The sequence below is a fragment of the Chelonoidis abingdonii genome, chromosome 16 (assembly GCF_003597395.2).
Source record: "Chelonoidis abingdonii isolate Lonesome George chromosome 16, CheloAbing_2.0, whole genome shotgun sequence".
NCBI classification, from domain to species: domain Eukaryota; kingdom Metazoa; phylum Chordata; order Testudines; family Testudinidae; genus Chelonoidis; species Chelonoidis abingdonii.
The window spans coordinates 25,758,498-25,782,375 of NC_133784.1; the positions used below are offsets into that span (position 1 = coordinate 25,758,498).

The following is a 23,878-nucleotide window of genomic DNA, read 5'->3' on the forward strand; positions in this document are numbered from 1 at the left end:
ATCAGGTGTGCGTGAGCGCATGTGCACGGTAGCCGGAAGATTTTTGCCCTAGCAGCATCCATCAGGTTGGCCTGGGTGCTCCCTGGTGTTGTGCCTTTGGCGCTCAATATAGAGCCCTGCTGACCCACCACCCCCTCAGTTCCTTCTTACCGCCAGTGATGGTTAGCTGGAACACCCCATAGCCCTTGCTTAGCAAGCGCTTTTATCTCTGTTACTGTACAGAGTTCTTCACGACTAAGCGGATGCCAAAGAGTGACCCCGACCCTTCTTATTTAAGGTACCTATGGGATGGTCACCAAAAGGACTGGTGTAGGATCTGCCGCGAGCTCCTTCCCAGAACTATTAAAGAAAGGGAACAGCAGCTTAAGGTTCTCCTAAAGGAGGCAGCTCTTCACCCCTACTCAGATCTGGGGTCAGGGGATCCCACACCCAGTATGTCCTCGTCGACGTGGAGTGCCCCGGCACCATCATCCTGGGAACCGGTGCCAAGAAAGGACTCCTCCTGAGATGCTTGGCACCAGTATGTCTCCTCCCAGGGCCAGTCAGTGGTCTCAGCTGCTGGTGTCTCAGGAGAAAAAGAAGCTGTAGAGGGAGTGTTCTCTCCCAGCCAAATCTAAGGAACTGACAGCTGTGAGTCCCCAGTCAAGCCACAGCACCAGGTCCCCTGGCAAGGCCGCAGCAACTCCTGCCCAGGCAAGGCAGTTAATTTCTGGCCCACCGTGCTCACCGGACCCTACTGGCCAGCTCCCCTTAGCACCGGAGGCTTTTGAGGCAGCTCAAGACTTGTTGTGTCTCACAGCTCCATTCTCACCCCCTAGGACAGAGGAGGCTCCATGCCTGTGCCCCACTGTGACCCCAAGTGCAATCGAGAGGGAAGCCGGTGATGATGTCCCAGCACTCTTCTTCTCCATGGTACCCTCAGGCACTGGCACCTCTGGAGAGAGAACCCAGTCAGTCCCCAAGTTTCCGACAATTGATGCCCGAGGCTTGACTCCCCCATGGTCTTCCTTTTCAAAGACTTTGGAGTCAGAGTCAGACTCTTACTGCTCCGATAAGAACAGGAACAGGAGGTCCAGGTAAGTGTGAGAGACACGGGCTTTCCTGGCACCATGACCACCACAGTGGCAGAACCAATCTCAGTGGCCCTTCTGGACTCCCTGGGCCTTTCACCAGAACTAGGGAAGGAGCCAAGGATCCCACTTAGTGGTGACGTCAATGGCTTCAGCCATCTTTATTCCACCGGTTGAGTGATCAGCCACTGAGCCACCACCACCGACGTCTAAGCCATTGACTGTGGGATTGTCATCGACACCGGCTTCGGGACCAGCTTCAGCACCAGCTTTGGCTTCAGTGGCGCCGCTATTACTGGTGCTGGCTCTCACACCACCAACAGAACTGACAGTGGTGCCGAAGCTGACATTGGCACCAAGTTCAGCGAGACAGCCACAGCACTAAGCACAGCACCATCCTCATTGGCACCTGCCTAGGATCCCCAAGAGTCACAGGACCCCTTGGGTGCAGATGGCAGGGAGCAGTCGCCATTCTGTGGGGCTTCCTCCTTCTTGCCAGATGAGGGTCTGGCGGGCACCGCCATAGCCTCAGGACTCGAAGAAAATTGGATGTTGCAGCAATTGCTGCACTGGGTTGCCAGGGCAGAAGAGGTGGTTGAGGACTCCAATCCCATGGTGGATATCCTCTCTCAGTCTGGACCTCCCTGTATTGCCCTGCTACTCATAGAAACTATTGCAGACACCACCAAAACCCAGTGGCAGACCCCAGCCTCATTGCCCCCCACTGCCAAGTGCAATGAACAGTGATATTTTGTGCCCTCTAAGGGTTATGAACACCTTTATTTGCACTCGCAACCTGATTCTCTTGTGGCTGCTGCTAATCAGCTCAAGTGGCAAGGTTTCCAAGGGCCCTCCCCCAAAAATAGGGAGGCTAAAAAACTCGACCTATTTGGGAGAAAGGTGGGTTGCAGCTCTGAATTTCCAACCAATAGGCCATTGTCAGCTGGTACTCTTACAATACCTGTGTGGCAATGACAAAATTTGCAGAGCTGCTCCCCTAAATTCCTGTGCCGAGTTTTTGGCCTTAGCTGAAGAGGGCAAGCTAATCTCCTGAACTTCCCTCCAGGTGGTGCTGGATGTTGCTGATGCCACCATGAGAGTCATGGCTACAGGAGTGGCCGTGAGAAGGGTGTGACTCTGTTTTCAGAGAAGATAGATAAAAAGGCAACATAGCCTGAAGAACTTTAGAGCTACCCTCAAATCCTTGGGCCTACACACTCCCCCCATACAGGGGAAGCATTTCAGGCCTCAACCTCCTCCTCAGTTCTGTCAACAGAATTGACAGGATGGTTCCCAGAGGAGGAATAGGAGTGGCAGAAAAAAGGCAGCACTCATCCTCAGGCCAAGGCTCTGGGCAACCCAAGCCACCTTCCCGCCCCAAACTGACCTTTTGAAGGTGTGGTCGAGGATGATGCACCAGAGCAAGAACTGGATCTACCCTGCCTTACCCTTTCATCCCAACTATCCCTTTTCTACCATGCATGGTCTTGTATCACTTTGGACTGCTGGGTGCACCGCACAGTAGCGAGGAGATACTCCATCCAAATCTGTGCCATCTCGCCCTTCCACCCCCCTTCCCTGTCCCTCTTCAGGGACCCCTCTCATGAGCAACTCCTTATGCAGGAGGTTCACTTGCTCCTTTCGCTAGGGGCAGTGGAAGAGGTTCCTCAGGAGCAGAATGACAAGGGCTTCTATTCCTGGTATTTCCTAATCAGGGGCAGCTCCAGGGCACCAGCGCGGCAAGCGCATGCCTGGGGCAGCAAGCCATGGTGGGCGGTGTGCTGGTCGGTGTGAGAGCGGCAGTCAGGCAGTGTTCGGCAACATGCCTGCGGGAGGTCCGCCAGTCCCATGGCTTTGGTGGCAATTCAGCAGCAGGTATACCAAAGGTGCAGAAATGGCAGATCACCTGCAGAAATGCCACTAAATCTGTGTGAACAGTGTACCGTCCGCAAGCGTGCCACTGAAGGCCTCCTGACTGCCATGCTTGGGGCAGCAAAAAACATAGCGCCATCCCTGTTCCTAATACCGAAAGCCAAGGGTGGGCTCAGGCCTAGACCTGCGAGAACTCAACAGGTTTGTGAAGAAACTCAGTTTATCTGGTCTCTCTGGCCTCATTGGATCCAGGAGTCTGGTATGTTGCCCTCAACTTGAAGGATGTGTGGTGAACAGTACCCACTACCTCTCAATTCACTGTCCTCCCATTTGGCCTGTCGGTGGCACCTTGAGAGTTCACCAAATGCACGGCAGTCGTGGTGGCATTCCTGCACAGGCGACAGGTGCAGGTGTTCCCATACCTCCATGATTGGCTGATCAAGGGCCGATCCAGGGCTCAAGCGGAAGCACAAGTCGACTTTATAAGAACAGCATTCGATGAACTGGACTTTCCTCTCAGTACAGAGAAATCGACTCTGTCCCCTGTTCAGCAGATAGGGTTCATAGGGGCAGTACTGGTTTTGAGACAGGCCAGGGCATAACTCCCGGAAGTGAGGTTCTGGCCTCTGAACAACATCATTCAACATCATTCTCAGGCAGTTTCCACCACAACAAGGAATTGCCTGAAACTGCTAGGACGGGGACTGCAAACAGAGAGTTTCGCAAGGGAGTTCTCCAGGTGAAGGAGGAGCAAATACAATACCCTTGGGGTAAGTGACTGTCTGCGGTGTCTGTTTGTTTGTGTTTGGGGGTTTACTCGCTGTGTGCTGAGCTTGTGTTTGTCCATCTGTTTGTTTGGTTGTGTGAAGGACTGTGTGCTGTGGCTGGCAGTTGGAAGCTGTGAGCTTCAAAGGAAGGTTTGAAAGCTAGAAGCCTCTGCTAATTGACTGAGCCTTAGTCAGTGGGTGGGGCTATCAAGCAGGCCAGGGCTTTATAAAGCAGTGCGCAAGCAACCAGGGAGCTTTGCGACCAGGGGCTGCTAACAGGGAGTTTCACAAGGGAGTTTGGAAGGGTAGTGAGAAGGGACAAAGGCCCCTTGCTGTTGTTGTTGTTTTAAAACCTATAAACTAAACTACAGTCAAAACTTCTTGCTTTATACAACCCCTTCATTAACTAGGAGACAATGCAGGCAGAAGCCCAGCAGCAGAGTGGGGGCTATCCAGTTTATTTCACTGAGAGCCGCATGTATGATTACTTGCCCTGTGGGCGGGTGGCATATGTGTGCAAGCAGTGCAAGGAGCTCCTGGCCCTCAGAGACCACGTACGGGCTTTGGAGGCAGGGTGGCAGAACTGGAGGAGCTAAAGGAGGCAGAGAGGTATGTTGATGAGGCTTTCCGGGACACTGTAGAATTGTCCCACCTCCGGTCAGACAGCACCTGCGCTGTTGAGGAGGATGAAAGGCCCAGGGAAGCAGAGCAGTCTACAGGAGCAGAGGGAAACCTTCCCATGGTTGGGGTATCCTCTCGCACTGAGGTTACCTCTCTTGGGGAGGGAACTCCAGTTACTAGGAAAAGGCAGGTGTTAGTAATGGGAGATTTGATCATTAGAAACATAGATAGCTGAGTTTGTGATGACCAGGAGAACCGTATGGTGACTTGCTTACCTGGTGCAAAGGTTGCAGATCTCTTGAGGCATCTAGACAGACTTATGTGTAGAACTGGAGAGGAGCCGGTGGTTGTGGTACATGTAGGTACCAATGACATAGGGAAGGGTAGGAGAGACATCCTGGAGGCCAAATTTAGGCTTCTAGGGAGGAGACTGAAATCCAGGATCTCTATGGTGGCATACTCAGAAATGCTCCCAGTTCCACACGCAGGGCCAGGTAGGCAGGCAGAGCTTTAGAGTCTCAATGCATGGATGAGACGATGGTGTACAGAAGAGGGGTTTAGATTCATTAGGAACTGGGGAAACTTTTGGGATGGGGGGAGCCTATACAGGAGAGATGGGCTCCACCTAAACCAAAGTGGAACCAGACTGCTGCACTAAACATTAAAAAGGTGTAGAGCAGTTTTTAAACTAGGAGATGGGGGAAAGCTGACTGCTGCAGAGGAGCATGTGGATCGGACAGAGACTTCTCTTAGAGGAGAGTCTATTGATAGAGATTTTCTAGGTTATAATCAGGAACAGAGGATGGAAGAGGATAATGTAAGGGCCAGATCAGATGAGAAACATTCACATAAAAAGGTATCTAACACATCAGAAAAGGGCAGACAATTAAACAGTGGCAAGTTTTTAAAGTGCTTGTACACAAATGCTAGAAGTCTAATTAATAAGATGGGTGAACTAGAGAGCCTTGTGATAAAGGAGGATATTGATATAATAGGCATCACAGAAACCTGGTGGACTGAGGACAATCAATGGGACACAATCATTCTGGGGTGCAAAATATATCGGAAGGACAGAACAGGTCATACGGGGGCAGGGGGGGAAGGAAGTGGCACTATATGTGAAAGAAAATGTAGAATCAAATCAAGTAAAAGTCTTAAGTGAATCCACGTTCCATAGAATCTCTATAGATAGTAATTTCATGCTTTAATAAGAATATAACATTAGGGATCTATTATCAACCTCTGACCAGGACAGTGATGATGAAATGCTAAGGGAAATTAGAGAGGCTATCAAAATTAAGAACTCAATATTAGTGGGGGATTTCAATTATCCCCATATTGACTGGGAACATGTCACCTCAGGACAAAATGCAGAGACAAAATTTCTTGATACTTTAAATGACTGCTTCTTGGAGCAGCTGGTATGGGAACCCACAAAGGGAGAGGCAATTCTAGATTTAGTCCTGAGTGGAGCACGGGATCTGTTCCAAGAGGTAATAACAGGACCGTTTGGAAATAGTGACCATAATATAATAATATTTAACATCCCTGTGGTGGGAAGAACATCTCAACAGCCCAACACTGTGGCATTTAATTTCAAAAAGGGGAACTATGCAAAAATGAGGGGGTTAGTTAAACAGAAATTAAAAGGTACAGTGACTAAAGTGAAATCCCTGCAAGCTGCATGGGCGCTTGTCAAAGACACCATAATAGAGGTTCATCTTAAATGTATACTCCAAACTAAGAAACACAGTAAAAGAACTAAAAAAGAGCCACCGTGGCTTAACAACCATGTAAAAAAAGGAGTGAGAGATAAAAAGACTTCCTTTAAAAAGTGGAAGTCAAATTCTCGCAAGGTAAATAGAAAGAAGCATAAACACTGCCAAATTAAGTGTAAAAATGTAATAAGAAAAGCCAAAGAGGAGTTTGAAAAATGGCTAGCCAAAAACTCAAAAGGTAATAACAGAATTTTTTTTTGAGTACATCAGAAGCAGGAAGCCTGCTAAACAATCAGTGGCCCCCCTTGATGATAGAGATAGAAAAGGAGCACTTAAAGATGATAAAGTCATTGTGGAGAAACTAAACAAAGTCTTCACGGCTGAGGATGTTAGAGAGATTTCTAAACCTGAGCCAGTTCTTGTGGGTGACAAATCTGAGGAACTGTCACAGATTTAAGTATCACTAGAGGAGGTTTTGGAATTAATTGATAAACTTAACATTAACAAGTCACCGGAACCAGATGGCATTCACCCAAGAGTTCTGAAAGAACTCAATTGTGAAATTGCGGAACTACTAACTAGGGTTTGTAACCTGTCCTTTAAATCGGCTTCTGTACCCAACGACTGGAAGATAGTTAATGTAACGGCAATATTTAAAAAGGGCTCTAGAGGTGATCCTGGCAATTACAGACCGGTAAGTCTAACATTGGTACCAGGCAAATTAGTCAAAACAATAATAAAGAGTAAAATTGTCAGACACATAGAAGAACATGAATTGTTGGGCAAAAGTCAACATAGTTTCTGTAAAGGGAAATTGTGTCTTATTAATCTATTACAGTTCTTTGAAAGGGTCAACAAACATGTGGACAAGGGGGATCTAGTGGACATAGTACTTAGATTTCCAGAAAGCTTTTGACAAGGTCCCTCACTAAAGGCTCTTACGTAAATTAAGTTGTTGTGGGATAAAAGGGAACGTCCTTTCATGGACTAGAGAACTGATTAAAAGACAGTGAACAAAGGGTAGGAATTAATGGTAAATTCTCAGAATGGAGAAGGGTAACTAGTAGTGTTCCCCAGGGGTCAGTCCTAGGACCAATCCTATTCAACTTATTCGTAAATGATCTGGAGAAAGGGGTAAAAAGTGAGGTGGCAAAGTTTGCAGATGATACTAAACTGCTCAAGACCAAAGCCGACTGTGAAGAACTTCAGAAAGATCTCACAAAACTAAGTGATTGGGCAACAAAATGGCAAATTAAATTTTATGTGGATAAATGTAAAGTAATGGAATTGGAAAAAATAACCCCAACTATACATAAAGTATGATGAGGGCTAATTTAGCTGCAACAAATTAGGATAAAGATCTTGGCGTCATCGTGGATAGTTCTCTGAAGATGTCCACGCAGTGTGCAGAAGTGGTCAAAAAAGCAAACAGGATGTTAGGAATCATTAAAAAGGGGATAGAGAATAAGATGGAGAATATCTTATTGCCCTTATATAAATTGATGGTACACCCACATCTTGAATTTACTTCGGACAAATGGGTCACCTCATCTCAAAAAAGATATACTAGCACTAGAAAAGGTGTCATAGAAGGGCGACTAAACTATTAGGGGTTTGGAGAGGGTCCCATATAAGGAGAGATTAAAGAGGCTAGGACTTTCAGGCTTAGAAAAGAGAAGACTAAGGGGGATATGATAAAGGTATATAAAATCATGAGTGATGTGGAGAAAGTTAGATAAGGAAAGTTATTTTACTATTCCCATAATACAAGAACAAAAGGCCACCAAATGAAATTAATGGGCAGCTGGTTTAAACAAATAAAAGGAATTTTTTCTTCACACAACATACAGTCAACTTGTGGAACTCCTACCTGAGAAGGTTGTGAAGGGTATGACTATAACAGTGTTTAAAAGAGAACTGAATAAATTCATGGAGGTTAAGTCCATTAATGGCTACTAGCCACTATGGGTAAGGAATGTGTCCCTAGCCTCTGTTTGCTTGTCAGAGGGTGGAATGGATGCAGGAGAGAGATCACTTGATCATTACCTGTTAGGTTCACTCTCTCTGGGGCACCTGGCATTGCCCACTGTCGATAGACAGGATACTGGGCTAGATGGACCTTTGGTCTGACCCAGTACGGCCGTTCTTATGTTCTTATGACACATGGCGGCTTGTACCTATGTAGTACAGCATGCCAGACTCAGACTTCAACCTCTTCAGTCACGGCTAGCGTTAGTGTTTCTGCCAGTCCGGGGCAGTTTGGACAGGATAGTAACTCTGCCTCACCAGATATTAGACTCCCTCCTGTGGTGGCTTAACCCACAAGGAGTAGGTGCAGGGGTCCTCTTCACCAGCCCTCACCCGTCCCTCTTGTGAGTGATGAATGCATCAGCTCTGGGCTGGGGAGCATATTTGGAAGAACTCAGAACACAAGGCCTCTGGTCTCAGGCGCAACTCGCTCTCCACCTCAATGCCAGAGAGCTGAGTGGTACACCTGGCATGCCAGACTTTCTGAGCCCACTTAATAGGGAGATGTGTATCAGTTATGACAGACAACATCACAGCGATATTCTATATCAACAAACAGGGGCGTGCACATTCCTTTCCCCTGTGCCAGGAAGCCATCATGCTGTGGGACTTCTGTGTGGAGCACTCAATACATCTGCAAGCATCGTACCTTCCCGGAGTACAGAACGATTTGGCAGACTACCTCAGCAGGTCGTTCCACAGCCACAAGTGGTCCCTTCATGCAGACGTGGCAAACTCAATCTTCCATCAGTGGGGCTTTCCCCAGATAGACCTGCTCACCACGCAACGCAACAGAAAATGCCAGCAGTTTTGCTCCTTCCTGAACAACAGCCTGGGCTCCATCATGGACACATTCCATCTCCCATGGAGAGGCCATCAACCGTACACCCTTCTGCCCATTCTGCTCATTCACAAGGAGCTCCTGAAGATAAGGGGGGAACAAGCTTCAGTTCTATTGATAGCTCCAGCCTGGCCCCACCAGCACTGGTATTCATCACTCCTGGAAATGTCTGTGGAAGCTCCAGTCTCCTTGCCACTCTTGCTAACTCAGGATCACAGCCATCTTGAACATCTGAACCTTGAGTTGCTGCACCTCACAGAGTGGAAGCTCCATGGCTGAATCCTACAGAGCTCTCTTGCTTGAATCAGGTTAGACAAGTCCTCCTTGGCAGTGGAAAACCCTCCACAGAGCCACATACCTTGCCAAGTGGAAGAGATTTTTTTTCAGTCTGGTCAGTGGAGCACCGCTAGCCTCCGTGTCATTTATATTAGACTATCTCCACCATCTCAAGTAGCAGGAGCTGTCCATGTCGTCAATAAGGGTTCATTTGGCCTCCATCTTTGCCTTTCACCCAGAAGCAGAAGGCCTCTCAGTCTTTGCTAAGCCTATTGTCAGTTGTTGCCTTAAAGGTCTCAGCAGGCTATGCCTGCATGTCTGGCAGCCTGTCCCAGCTTGGGATAGGACCTCAGTCTTGTCCATTCCAGTCTCATGGGACCGCCCTTTGAATCTTTTGCAACATGCTCCCTGCTCTCTCTCTTATACAAAGTAGCGTTTCTGGTAGTGATAACCTCAGCCAGAAGGGTATCTGAGTTCAAGGCCCTGACATCAGAGGCCTCTTACATTGTGTTCTATAAGGACAAGGTTCAGCTCAAGCCCCACCCGGCTTTACTCCTGAAGATTGTCTTCCAGTTTTACATCAACCAGGACATCTTCCTCCCAGTATCCCATCTTAAGCTTCACTTGAGCAGCAGGGAAAAAAGGCTTCATTCATTGGATGTCCACAGAACGTTAGCCTTCTACATCGAGAGAATGAAGCCTTTCTGAAATTCGGTCCAGTAATTCATGGATGTGATGGACAGGATGCAATATTTTCCTATCTCTTTTCACAAATTTCCTCATGGAGCATGTCCTGCATCTGTGAGTGCTACAGTCTGGTGAAGGTGCCCGCTCCTCCAATGACTGTGCACTCCACCAGGTCTCAAGCATCTTCAAGGGCATTCCTAGTGCAGGTTCCCACCCCGGAAATCTGCAGAGCAGCAACATGGTCCTCCATATGCACTTTCACCAGGCTCTCTGCCATCACTCAGCAGGCCAGAGATGATGTGACCTTTGGAAGAGCAGCGCTCCACTCAGTGGACAATTCTGACCCCACCTACTGAACCTGGGCTTGTGAGTCACCTGATCGGAATGGACATGAACAAGCACTCAAAAAAGAAAAAATGGTTACTCACATTCTCGTAACTGTTGTTCTTCAAGATGTGTTATTCATGTCCAGTCCAATACCCACCCTCCTACCCCTCTGTCAGAGTAGCCAGAAAGAAGGAACTGAAAGAGTGGTGGGTCAGCAGGGCTCTATATTGAGCGCCATAAAGGTGCAACTCCAGGGGGCACCCAGGCCAACCTGACGGTTGCTGCTAAGGGAAAAAAATCTTCCAGCTACCGTGCATGTGCACATGCACACACCTGATTGGAATGGACATGAACAACCCATCTCGAAGCACAACAGTTAGGAGAAGATGAGTAACCGTTTTATCCAACCATAATACTTTGTAAAGGTCTTTGAAGTACCTAGGACCTGACAGACACTAAGGATTTAATAGTATTGCCTATCACTATAGTATCCGAGCACCTTCCATTTAAAAGCAATGGCAATAGCTAAGTCTTAATGAACTTCATGGAGTCTCTCTGGTACATAAACTCAGTTTTAGCCTGCTTCAGATGATGATAGGTATGGGACTTACATTTATTTTACAGCAGATGCAAAGCTATTGCTCATCCAGATATATTTTTGCTCCTGCTCTCTGTTTTGTTCATGTGGCAGTCTATATTATTTAGGCCAAATTTGCACTCACATACAGCATATACGTAAAATGCTGTTACGACTTCAGTTGTGGTGCATAGAGGAGAATTTTTCCTTGTATCCACATTTCACTCTTGCATAATGATGGAATTAAAATGTAAATGCACAAAACAAGCGAACCTCACTGTACACTTCTCATCTGAGGCTCTGTCCACTGATGGCAAGCAGAATATGGAGCTTAGGTTTTTCTATCACTGTGGTATGTAACAGCCTGATCCAAAGCCCACGGAAATCAGTGACAATCTTTCTATTCATTTCAATGAGCTGAGGATCAAATGTAGAACAATTAATAATAGCATTGAGCATGCGTTGACTGGAAATAATTCTTGTCTTCCTTTTGTCGCTAGTTTTCAAGTTTGGTTATTGTTTTTTTTTTAATGCTCTTCTTTCCTTCTTCTCATCCAATATATGGGGTTGTCTCCTTGCATAAAATTGACCTAAATAGGTCCTCATATGCACACACTATTCTGGAATAAAAGTCACTTTATGCCAGCATGATGAGTGCACTCTCATTCTTCTTAAATACACTGACTTTTATTCTGGAATAGTGTTCCTACACAGGGCACTATGAGGTAATAGTTATTGTAGAACAGCTTATGTCACAATAGCTTTTCTAGTCAATTTTCCTATATAGACAGTCCCTAAATGTGGGATAGAGACATGTGAAAATGCCATGATAGGGTAAAGGCCTTAGCAAACTGTTGGGCATGACATTTAGTCCTGACTGTGGTCAGGCTTTGTCTAATCTTCTCTGGCAAGGTCCACGACAAGGCTACTGCTGTTAAAAATACTCTATCCCTAGAGTATATCAAAATTTTATCTTGGCAGTTACAATTTGAAGCATCTTTGTGAAGTGCAGCATCTTGCAGCATATGAATAGTTATAAAAGTATTTGAGCTAATCAATCTCCCACTGGCAGAACAAAGCACGCTGTATATATTCTAGAATGTCTGAGCAGCAAAAACCTACTCAGGATGAGACAGAGTAGAACAGGACAACCTAGCACAAAATCACACCATTGCTACTGGGGAATGTCCAGATACAGCTGTGGCGTGCAAAACTCCAGATGCTTACTAAAGCCATCAAGCTAGCAAATGAACTGGAGCAGATCCATGAGCTGGAAAGGCATTAGGGAGCAGTGAGGATCCAGGGTCATGGAGCTCAGGAACACAGCAATGTGGGGAGGGATCAGTAATATAATTGAAAGTCTGCAGGAAGCAGTAGAAATACTGATTAGACAAGTCAGACAGTTTCAGCTGGAAAGGCAGCAGGTAACTCCACAAAGACAAACGATACTGAGCTTGAGAAATGCAGATTTTCGGTTAAGAGGAACAAGGCAATGCTCTGATCAGGATTATCAAATGCTGTAGCGGATCAGGCCTATTGGAAATGTGGACAGTCTGGCCACTTAAAACCACACTGCCCACTGATAAAAATTGCTGTTCGATGGACTGGTGCAGGGAACAGTACCACAAGCTATTTACTGGCAAATGCTAGGCCAGCAAGTTATGTGAGTGCTGCTGTGGGGAGTGGTATCAATTTGCCCAGGAAGGCTGAGAGAGTCTTATGTGAGATCCAAATCAATTCTGGGACACAAGCTGCTTTGTTATCTGAAAAGCTAGGAAAAGAAGCCTCTAGACACAGCCCTCAGAAACTTATGCCTTACTTTGGGGTAGCCAGACTGGCTAATAGTCAAAGGCTGAATGTAATGGATATTTGGCAAACGACTATAGAAATTGGCAACCTTAAATTGGTATGAGTTTTCATTGTGGAAAAGTACTCTGATCAAGGAGCACTGCCTGAAACTGATCTTCTGATGAGGTGTGGAGTTAACCTTAATGTGAGGGCTAAAACATTTATTATAATTGGAAAACACATCCCTGTAATTTTCTGGAATGATGCCACTGATGTATGTAATTAACACTGGTAGAGAATGTAATAAGCCCCTCAAGTGTGGAAGGGGTAATTTGAGCCAAGGTATAGAAAATAATGAAAGACTATACAGCATTATGGAGCCATCGATTGGGACATAAGTAAAGTATGGATTTGATGATGGCACAGTTATTTGGAACTGCAAAAAAAGAGAGTTATACTGATCCAGGTAGCCAATTTAGCAAAAGACCCTCCAATGTTAAAGCGTGGCACTAAATAAAGGCATTTTTTTCCTGCCAGGGAAGCAATAGGTCCAATCCCAGAGCACTCCTGGTTATGACAAGTGACATTTCCTCTCTAAGAGGGGCAATCAACATATCAGCATGCCAATTTGGCATAAAGATTGTTTGCGCATAGTTTGTTCTGTTGATCATGTGGTTTATGATGTTGATGTGAGAGGCATCTCTTTCAAGAGGAGGAGCAGTGTAACAGAATTAGTGTGATGTCTGGGTCTGTGGATGACACAGTCCCAAAGCCTGTGGCTCTTCCCAAACAGGAAGGACCCTGACTTAGGAAGTAGTCCTGAGAGGAAATGCACAGTTAGGTATGTGCTGACTGCTGTTTGTGGTGTCAGTAGCACCAGCAGGGGAGCTGCCTCTGTCCCCTCTTCTAGTAATAAATACAAGTTCTGTTATTTACTGAGCTCATGCTTGTGTCATCACGCCAGGAATTCTGCTACTTGTGCTAATCCACCAAAAAGGAGGCCATGAGGTCATGCAACAATACTCAAACATTGCATATATCATGTGTTATGTCCATGGACCATGTAAAATACAGCATCACAAAAAAAGTAGAAGCACTGAATTTTCCTGCATCAGTAGAACTCTGATTCATACAAAACAATATGACCATTGGAATTTTTTTCAATGTCATATGATAAAAGCGTTGGGCATTTTCCTGTCAGCTCCTTTCCCAATGACCTAACACTGTACTTACATACACAAAACGTTTCTTTTGTCTGTTGTCTCAAGCCATTGAGTGAGTTAAGTCAACCTTTGTTCCCAGCTCTGCCAATGTACGTCCTTTCTGGCCTTTACATCTGTGATATTACCCAGGATACAATCTAGACCATTGAGCAGCTGTGTCCCATTAACTTTCTACCCTGGGATGTCTTTTACATTGCTTTACTGTCGGAGCAGCCACTCCCAGTCTGCTCTCACAGCCTTCAGCATGTACATTCACTCCTAGCTAAACAGGAGCACTCTGACCAGTCGCGCATTAATTACATACAAATTACCAGCCTTGTTCCTCCAGGGATGTGCATCTTGTACTGTCCGGCACACTACTGAACAATGCAAGCTCACAGAAAGTCCATGATTTCCTCAAAGGAAAATGATATATGTACCAGCTTTGTTATCCCAAATGGAGTTTCCCACACACTCTAATCAAAACACATTGGTTAAGGTAAAACAATAAGATAAGTTTATTAACTCCAGAAAGATAGATTTTAAGTGATTACGAGGGATGATGCATAAAAGTCATGATTGGTTATAAAAGAGTAATAAGCCAGCTAATACCTAATTTAACAAGGTACAAGAACTTAAAAACAAAGGTTTTATCTCACCATATGCTGTTGTAAATTTCACAGGCTGGGTCTCCTTTTCAGCCTGGGATAACTCCTCCTTAATTCAGTCGATGTGATGATGTCATGAGCAGAGATAGGAGGAGAAGAGGTTAAATGGATGCCACTGTCTCTCTCTCTCTTATACCACTCTACCATTTTTGAGGATTACCCCACCTGGGGTGAAGGTGACAAGTAGCCTCTTGTGGATGTGAGGACTGAACAGTCTCTGTGATGAAATGTAAATTTCTTGTTTATTCCTTCCATTGCTGAAGAATGACTGTTTAAACCAGTGATAACTAACACCTGGCTGGGTTGCTAGTGTTTCTTTTTCAATGAAAAACAGGTTTGGGCCTGCATTTCTAACTCTGGAACATGTTACAGCAATGTTATACAATATAAATTTATAACTTTACATGCAATGTTGATACACATATTTTACCAGGACAATAATGTTCAGCAGAAGATGATGTTTTAAATGATATCACACAAGGCATACTTTGTACAAAATTTATCATAGTCTTATAAAATTGATGGCCATAAAAGGATAGACTGTCACAACATCCCTTTCCCCCCATCTTCAGTTATTCCAGTTCTGGAACTGCTTAAAGGTTTACCAATGCAATTAAATTTTGTCCTGCAACACCTCCAATTATTCCAGTCCTCCTCTCCCGTAACTTTGCCAGTAATACTCCTCTGTTTAGACCAGGCATCAGGAATCAAGTCACTTTGTATTATCTTGTAGAACACTTGGGAAAACACGTACATATTTCTGAGTTGTAAAGCCATAATATTATGCCAATGGTATAAATGATGCATATATGGAAATTAGATGCATGTCTCTTGAAAAGTAAAGTACAACTGCAAAGTCTTCTGTTAGTCTTAATTTTATGTTAAAATTGCCAAATACAGCTTTTATGTTTATGGATGAATTTTTAATGTTACATATGATGTTTGACACTGTGGATGGAACCATTCCAGTTGTTGGTGCATGAGGAATTAAACTTGTTCTGAGAATCCAGAAGCCTTGCAGTAGCTGTCAGCTGTCCACCATTTTATCTTTGTAAGAAAACAGGAGCTCCTGGAAATAGCATAGACACCTGATGCCCAAAGGGGCAGGAGAAAATGAGTGAGGAAAGCATAAGGAATGCCTCTGAACAGTAAAATCTATGCTACATGTTGAGACTTTGATCTGACAGAAGCTCCTTTTCTCTCTGCATAGAAGGCTATGCAGGCATGAATGCAGCATGCTGCCCTGTCAAGTGAATAAGAATCAAGTGGTGCAGCTTCCTTTCCTGGTGTGACTAGCTACCCACATTGACTGGGCCACCAGGCACAACTAGTGGGCACAATTCTGTTCCCACTGGAGTTTATGCACGTTTTGTCATTGACTTTAATGTGAGCAGGAACAGATCTCGCAGTCTATAATCGAAGCAAACGTATGAACATGATACTAGATGTACACATGGCACAGGCCAAAGGCAGACAAAATTACTATCCAGATCATAATATTTACTCAGAAGTGATTACTGAGACATGCCATGTGCATCAAAGTTGGGAAAATATCAAAGAATAAAAACTGCAGCTATCAGCTACATTTAATAATGAGCAAAAACAACTTTATTTCTCTCTGTTGTTTTCTTGTAGCTAACTCTTTCTTTAAAGTATGAGATTGCACATGTAAGTTTGTTGCTTAGTTTATAAATGGTGTGCTAAATAGGTTGGAAACAATATAGTCAGTGTGAGCTCCATCAATCAGTCCTGTACCATTGTTATGAATAAACCAGCAGGGGACGATTGTTCCATGACTGGGGTCTTTTCCATAATCTTTCTCACTAATCCTGAAATAAAGACAAAAAGCATGAATGAACCAAAGTAACAGTACTTTGTAATGTGGTGCAGCTCTGATTCTGAATCTGTCTGTCTGTGAGCTTAGCAATTTTACCAGGTTTGTCTTTGTATAAATTCTTTAGACTAGTATTTACCTATGAATACAGTAGCAGTCTTTGTCTACACTTGCAGCTAAACCATGCTGGATCCATTCAGTTGGTACCTTCTAGGCAACAACAGGTAGTTTTTCTAGTGTAAACAGGGTTTAAGTGGCTTTTCCATGGTCAAACAGCAAGTCTGTTGCATAATCAGGAATATGTAGGTAAATAATTGTAAGGAGAGATTATAATTTTGTTGTATGTACTGCACCATTGTAGATGTAAGGTTCCTGCCTGTTCACTTGGGGAAAGAGTGCTGTGCCGTGAAACAGTTCAAGATGGAGATTCTTACAGAAGAAGACTCTCGCACTGTGCTCTGTCTCTCTGTCTCGCACTGTGTTGCCTGTCTTTTTAAAAAGAACCGAACCTAGTCCTTTACTGTAACAGGTAGAGAATTTTCCCATCTTCTTCTCCCTAAATTACAGATCTTTTCAGGGTAGGGAAGTATTTCCTAATAATTTGGTTACCTGGTTACTGTCAGTTTATTGTTTTTGACAATCATTATGGCATGTGGTTTCTTGGGGTCTGATCCAGGACGGATGTCAAAAACTTCAAAATCAATGTGCTGGAAAAACTGTCCTGATAATAAGGGGAGAAAATACAATATCAGAAACTGCTGTTAAATCAACTGATAGCTATAAGATACTTTTGATACATACAAGCAGGTATAACTAGCAGTGAGGGGATGAAATTAAGAGAAGGAAATTTTGAAATTCCCAGGAAAACTTCATAATGGAGAGATCTGTTAGTCTATGGCATACTCTCCCAAGAGAAGTAGTAGAATCTCATATCTTGAGACTTTTAAAACTAGCCGAGACAAAGCACAAGAAAAGATACTGTAGGGAAAACTGCACTTATCCCAAGAGAATGAGCTAAATTAGGTCATCTCCATTTGTAATTTCTATGAGTTTAAGACATGGGCTGTAGACTCTCTCTCACTTACAAAACATGTTTTCATATTCTCAGTTTTTTATTGAAGTTATAGACCTACATCCCATTTTTATTTTTAATATACCAACTAGGACCAGATACAATGAAAGAGATAATATACGAGATGATACTTTAAAAATATTCTATTCATCTTAGCTCTGAGAATGTGGACACATGATTACTTTTCCCTAAATGAACCAGTCTGGAAAATGTCAGTCTTTTAAATTAAGGTAGTGTTGATCCATTTCAATGGATGTGAATTCTTACCTAATAAGCCATGGGTGTGTTCAGACACCTTGCAACTATCCAACGTGTACAATCTTAGGAAATAGTGGTGTATAGGATGCTTTTCCACACTCGATGCAAAACCACAATAAAAGTTGCATCATCTCCGAATGAAAGCACTAGATTTTTTTCCCTATTTATCTCCATAGTCAAACTGCAGCAGGAGAAGAAAGGCGAAAAAAAAATTTGTGAAGAGACCTCATACCTGTTCATTTTTGGTTTTCAGCATTTAATATTGTGGACACTAAGTTGACTAACAGAACAGGGAATCTATGGAAAATCCATCTGGCAGAGTAAGATTTTTTTTTTTTAAACAAAACTTTCTGAAGATCCATAAATCAAACAAAATATTTCAACTAGTGATACTTGATATGTGGTAGCAAAGAGTTCAAGAGTGAAGAGACTAAAACCTCAATCCTGCAACTGTATGCACACACACACAGTCCTGTGCTCATCTGGAGCTCCACTGAAGTCAATGGGATTCCATGCCGATGCAGAGGTCTACATGTTTGTAGGTAGCTGCAGGATCATACCGTTCATATCTAAGATCCTAATTGAGGAAAGCATCCTTGTTTGGAATAGCACTTAAACATATGCTCAATTAAGCGTGTGCAGAAGTGCTTTCTTGAATCAGCGCCTAATAGTATTGCAACAAGCAATTGAATGCATGAACAGGGTACGTGGCTTCCAAGGATTTGTTAATCAGATTGCCACTGCCATCGGCCTTAATTACATTTACATACTAATGGTTTCATAAGTTTGAACATTCTTGAACAAGTCTGGGCTTTTGTATTGTACTTTACCCTTCTTGTTGTAGGGTGATTGTATCAAGCCAGGTAAAAGTGGCTGTCTTTCTGCCATTCTGGAGGGTGATTTTTTCAGTCGTTATTTCTATTTTTAAATCCATTTGTGTATTTACAATCCCAAGTTTTCCAATATATGTTTTTTGGATCTGTGCATTGTTTCTGACTTTCTTTTTTCCAACAAGCTGCCCATTAACTGTGATGCCTGTTATCAAGGAACAAAATGTGCTATTACTGTACAGATAGATTTTGATCAGGAAACATTGAGGAATGATGTGGAGAAGGAAAGTACTATGCAGCTGAACCATTTTATAGAATAATTTCCAATCCTTTCACTGGCTACCAATTTACTACTTCACCTTTTTCTCCTTCAGTCTCTTGCCTGTATTTCTTTTCATTTTGGCCTCTCCTGGACACGAAGCTTTAGACCATTGACATAGCAGTTGCATTAGGGAGCATTAGTTTAGCAAGATTCAAGTGGTATATCACTTAAGGAGACAGATGAGCAGAATGCCTCCACCTGGTTTAGTGAGTGGGAGACTTGATTGGATCCAGAAGGCACCAGACAGCTTTGGAATGAAAGGGGGAGTGTATGCAGGAGTAGGAACCTTCTTCCCAGGGACACCCCTTCACCCTTTGACCAGCCAGAGGGATGATGGATTGTTCCCCATGATCATCAACTTAAACTCTTGCCTGAGATTTCTCAAGCCTCATGTCCCATTTTATCTAAACCCACACTCCCTCCCCATAGTTAGATAGCATAGGAACTGTTTTTTTTAGGATGCCTTGGGTCTGCCTGATCACCTGTTTTAGGGAGTGAGAAGGAATTTTTCCTATTCAGGCCAAAGGGCTGAGGCCTGGTAGGTTTTTATCATCTTCCTTACAGTATCATGGAGACACAATTAAGTTGAATAGGAAAAGGATTTAGAAATTGAATGTTAAGAATTGGTAGGAATGTTTAGCTTGTTGTAACCTGAGGCCTGTGTCCAATGCAGATAAAAGGCCAGCTTCCAGAAATAAAAGACCTGGGATTTTGCTGGTAGACCTCAGGAAAAGCAGAGACCTGAAGTCTTCATAGACCAAAGTCCTTTTTTCTGTCGTCTTTGCTGCAGGGAGTGTGAGGGCTGAATCCTAGGGGTAGGCAGTGGAGAGTTCAACATATTCATAAATGATCTGGGAAAAGGGGTAAACAGTGAGGTGGCAAAATTTGCAGATGATACAAAATTACTCAAGATAGTTAAGACCCAGGCAGACTGAGAAGAGCTACAAAAGGATCTCTCAAAACTGGCTGACTGGGCAACAAAATGGCAGATGAAATTTCATGTTGATAAATGCTAAGTAATGCACACTGGAAAGCATAATCCCAACTATACATATAAAATGATGGGGTATAAATTAGCTGTTACCACTTAAGAAAGATTTTGGAGGCATTGTGGATAGTTCTCTGAAAACATCCACTCAATGTGCAGTGGCAGTCAAAAAAACGAACAGAATGCTGGGAATAATTAAGAAAGGGATAGATAATTGGACAGAAAATATCATGTTACCTCTATATAAATCCATGATACATTGTCATCTTGAATACTGTGTGCAAATGTGGTTGCCCCATCTCAAAAAAGATATATTGGAATTGGAAAAGGTTCAGAGAAGGGCAATAAAAATTATCAGGGGTATAGAACAGCTTCCGTATGAGGAGAGATTAATAAGACTGGGACTTTTCAGTTTGGAAAAGAGATGGCTAAGGGGAGATATGATTGAGGTCTATAAAATCATGACTGGTATAGAGAAAGTATATAAGGAAGTGTTGTTTACTGCTTTTCATAACACAAGAACTAGGGGTCACCAAATGAAATTAATAGGCAGCAGGTTTAAAACAAATAAAAGGAAGTATTTCTTCATACAACACACAGTCAGCCTGTGGAACTCTTTGCCAGAGGACGTTGTGAAGGCCAAGACCATAACAGGGTTCAAAAATGAACTAGATAAATTCATGGAGGATAGGTCCATCAATGGCTATTAGCCAGGATGGGCAGAGATGATATCTCTAGCCTCTGTTTGCCAGAAGCTGGGAATGAGCGACAGGGGATGGATGACTTGATGATTACCTGTTCTGGTCATTCCCTTTGGGACACCTGGCACCGGCTACTGTTGGAAGACAGGATACTGGGCTAGACGGACCTTTGGTCTGACGTAGTAGGGGCATTCTTATGTTCTTATGTATGTTGTTATTTATGGGCTACATCAGAGTTTCTCAAATGGGTCCACAGACCCTTGGGGGTCGCGAGGGTACTCGCTAGTAAAGTCCGAGTCTGCTGGCCCCACTGATCAACTCTGCCTCCTTTCTCCCAGCGCCTCCTGCATGCCACAGAACAGCTGTTCAGTGGTGTGCAGGAGGCACTAAGAGGGAGGGGGAGGAGCAGGGATGGGGCGCACTCAGGGAAGGAGGTGGAAAGAGGTGAGAAAGCGGAGATGTGGTGGTGGAGAGGACGGGAAGAAGGGGGCGGGGGTGGCACTGTGGGGGAAGGAGAGTGGGGGCAGGGCCAGGGGTAGAGTGGGGCCAGGGCCTAGGGCTGAATAAAGGGGTTGAGGATCTGCAAAAATTGTAAATCAAAATGGGGGTCCTCCAGTTGCTAAAGTTTGAGAACCACTGGGCTACATGATAGGAGCCCTGTAAACCCTCACTGGACCCACTTAAATGCCTAGTATGGGGATATATGGCAGATAAACCTCAATTCATGTAGAAGTGTTAATAAAGTTAGTGCTGCTGCTTAAATCCATCCCTGTATTTGTCCTCATTCACTTGCATATCCTATCAAACACATTTTATCTGGAAGTAGACAGGTACTGGTGGTGTCACCCACTACGTGTTTTTTCTCCGTTCAGAATCAAAATGATTTCTCGTCCATTCCCTCCTGGACTTTTTGCTCTTTTACTTTAGATAAATATTAACTCACCTGCGTCAGGGTCTTTTACTAGGTTTAACATCACACCTGGATTTAAATTTATATTGAAGCAAAGATGGTCTTTTTTCTGTGGCACTTCTATAAGGAAATGTGGATCTCCATCAACTGCAAACACATTACAATGTCTCAGTTTAATTGACTTACAAAAGCAGCCTCTCATTGATAGAGAAACAGTAAGTTATGGCTGAGATAACTAGTAATTAGACTCTTCACCCAACGACATTCATTGGAAGTGCAACAAAGAAGAACAAAATCCCAGACATCTGTTGGGAAAACAATACAGCACGAACAAAGACTAAACTGGGGGGAAGTGCTGGACCCAAACTAAAGGGATTTTTAGCCTGTGAATGGAACAACAGAAGGTTTGTAAATTGTAAGCCAGCACAGCTTGCCTCCTTAAGAGCCTACAGCCTAGTTGTATCATCATTTAGGGTGAGAATTTGCTCTTCATATCCAGTCTCTTTAGTATATTAAGCTTAGTTTGCATGTTTTGTTTATTTGCTAGGTAATTTGCTTTGATCTGTTTGCTATCCCTTATAATCACTGAAAACCTCTCTTTTGTAGTTAATAAACTTGTTTTTGCTTTGTCTGAAACCAGTGTGTGTATATGTCCTCTTCACATTGAGGGAGTGAGTGAATCTCATGAGCTTATGCTGTACAGTTCCCTGTGTAGTGCAAGATGTTATAATTTTGGGTTTACACTCCAGAGAGGAGGTATGTGCCGTAAGAATTGGGAGGTGCCCTAGATGTGCCTTCCCATGCAGAAACTGGTTAAAGAAACTGCCTGCATGTAACTGCAGCTGGGTCTGTCCCCACCTGTATGTGTTGTGGCAAAAGTGCAGGCTGGAGCCTGGGAGAGAGCTTGGCAGGCTGGTTACAGCAGTACAGTGTAAAGTGAGCCCAGGCCGATGGGTCAGGGGGCTCAGTGGTACTCCAGTTCCAGGTGGCACCCCAAGGGGGACCCATCAGAGAAATAACAACAGAAAATATGGAAATGACAGAAGTGCTAAATGCCTTTTTTGTTGTGGTGTTCACCAAAAAGGTTAATAGCGATTGGATGGCTAACATAGTGCTTACCAGCGAAAATGATCTGAGGCTAAAATGTGGTCTATTCTTAAAATGTTTTTGCCTGTAAAAGTGACATTCATGTTTAACGTGTTTTAGTGATTCCAAATCAAGTGTGTACAGCTTACAAAGAGAAAGATGTATTTTCTAATTGCCAGATTTGCAAGGTCAACCTGAGATCTGAGAGTCAAGTACAATTCTTTTCAACTTGTGCATCATTTGATTTTGCCAAAATAATTAGACTGTCAGTTGCATCTGTAAACCCCCTGACTTCCAAACATGCACTTAGTGATACCTGGACAACCTCACTGTCTTCAGTTGTGTCGCATAACTGTTACATTGAAACTTACTGACAAATTCTGTTGAGTATGCACAAGCTGAAGTAGAATCAGCACCTGACTTTCTTAGCTGTTTTGACTTTCCATGGCTAACAGGAGTAAGTTTGTTACCAAAGAGGGTAGACATGACTCTGAATACACAACAGGAACAGTTACGTTGAGTAAAATGGTGTAATTTTGCACAGTCACTTTAGAATAGCACTTCAAGCTACGTGAATTACGTTACACAGTACAGAAAGTGTGTTATATGTTGTCTTGAAGTGTTTGCTTTTATTTCCCATTAACATCTCTATCTTTGGTATCTAAACACTTATGAATTACATAAGCTATAGTTTTGATAATGGCTTTATTGTGCCTTCATTCATGTTGAAAAGTTATGTTACTGGTATCAACATTAACTTGAATTCATTTTCACAATACCTACACCCCAGGTAAAATTAACTTTCTCTTAAGAGCATTGTGATGACATCACATATTTGTTCTTGAAAAGGGAGAACTGTGTATGGTTTGTAGGTATGTTTAAAAAAAGACAACTTACCAGAGTTTGCCTTTGAAGGGTAACTATACCGAATAGAAGTATCTGACAGATTGAAAAAAAAAGTTAGATGAATCAAAATAATTTTAAACTAGCATCTTTTGAAGTTTAAAATAGCTTTTCCCCCCACCACACCCCTTTCAAGCTTCAGACATGCTTTCTGAAATGGTATTGGATATCATTTTGTCTTGTCTACATTATTGCTTAAACCATTTTTACTACTGTTTCAACGGGATCTGTTGACGAAAAGCATTTTCTCACAACAGTTCAAGTTGCTAGGGTAAAGAGGCAAGATATTCACCATCACAATCTTAGATGCTCTAACTACATTTAAGATACTAAAATCTTGGATATTCTATTTCTCTTTTTTAGTTGCCTCACTAGCTCTGAACAGAATTAAAAAGACAGTAAAAGTTTTCCCCTCTTCAGAGAGTCTTCAGGCTACATTATTTCACATGATTCTCACTCTCTAACACAAAGGTGTTTTGGAGATCCTTCACAGTGACCTTGCAAAGGAAGAATAAAAGACAAGGGTTGTGCA

General features: G+C 43.5%; 1 protein-coding gene across 1 annotated transcript in view; it reads right to left on the reverse strand.

Annotated features, from left to right (window-relative positions):
- Positions 1–14,282: 14,282 nt before the first annotated feature.
- Positions 14,283–23,878, reverse strand: part of LOC116839693 (inter-alpha-trypsin inhibitor heavy chain H3-like) — a gene marked incomplete at its 5' end in the record, with an annotated part of 46,726 nt that continues 37,130 nt past the window's right edge. Inside the window, 7 exon segments of the mRNA XM_032805816.2 lie at positions 14,283–16,271; positions 16,886–16,997; positions 17,616–17,699; positions 17,702–17,787; positions 18,437–18,641; positions 21,391–21,504; positions 23,341–23,428. Of these exon segments, the coding sequence (XP_032661707.2) occupies positions 16,124–16,271; positions 16,886–16,997; positions 17,616–17,699; positions 17,702–17,787; positions 18,437–18,641; positions 21,391–21,504; positions 23,341–23,428 (837 nt within the window).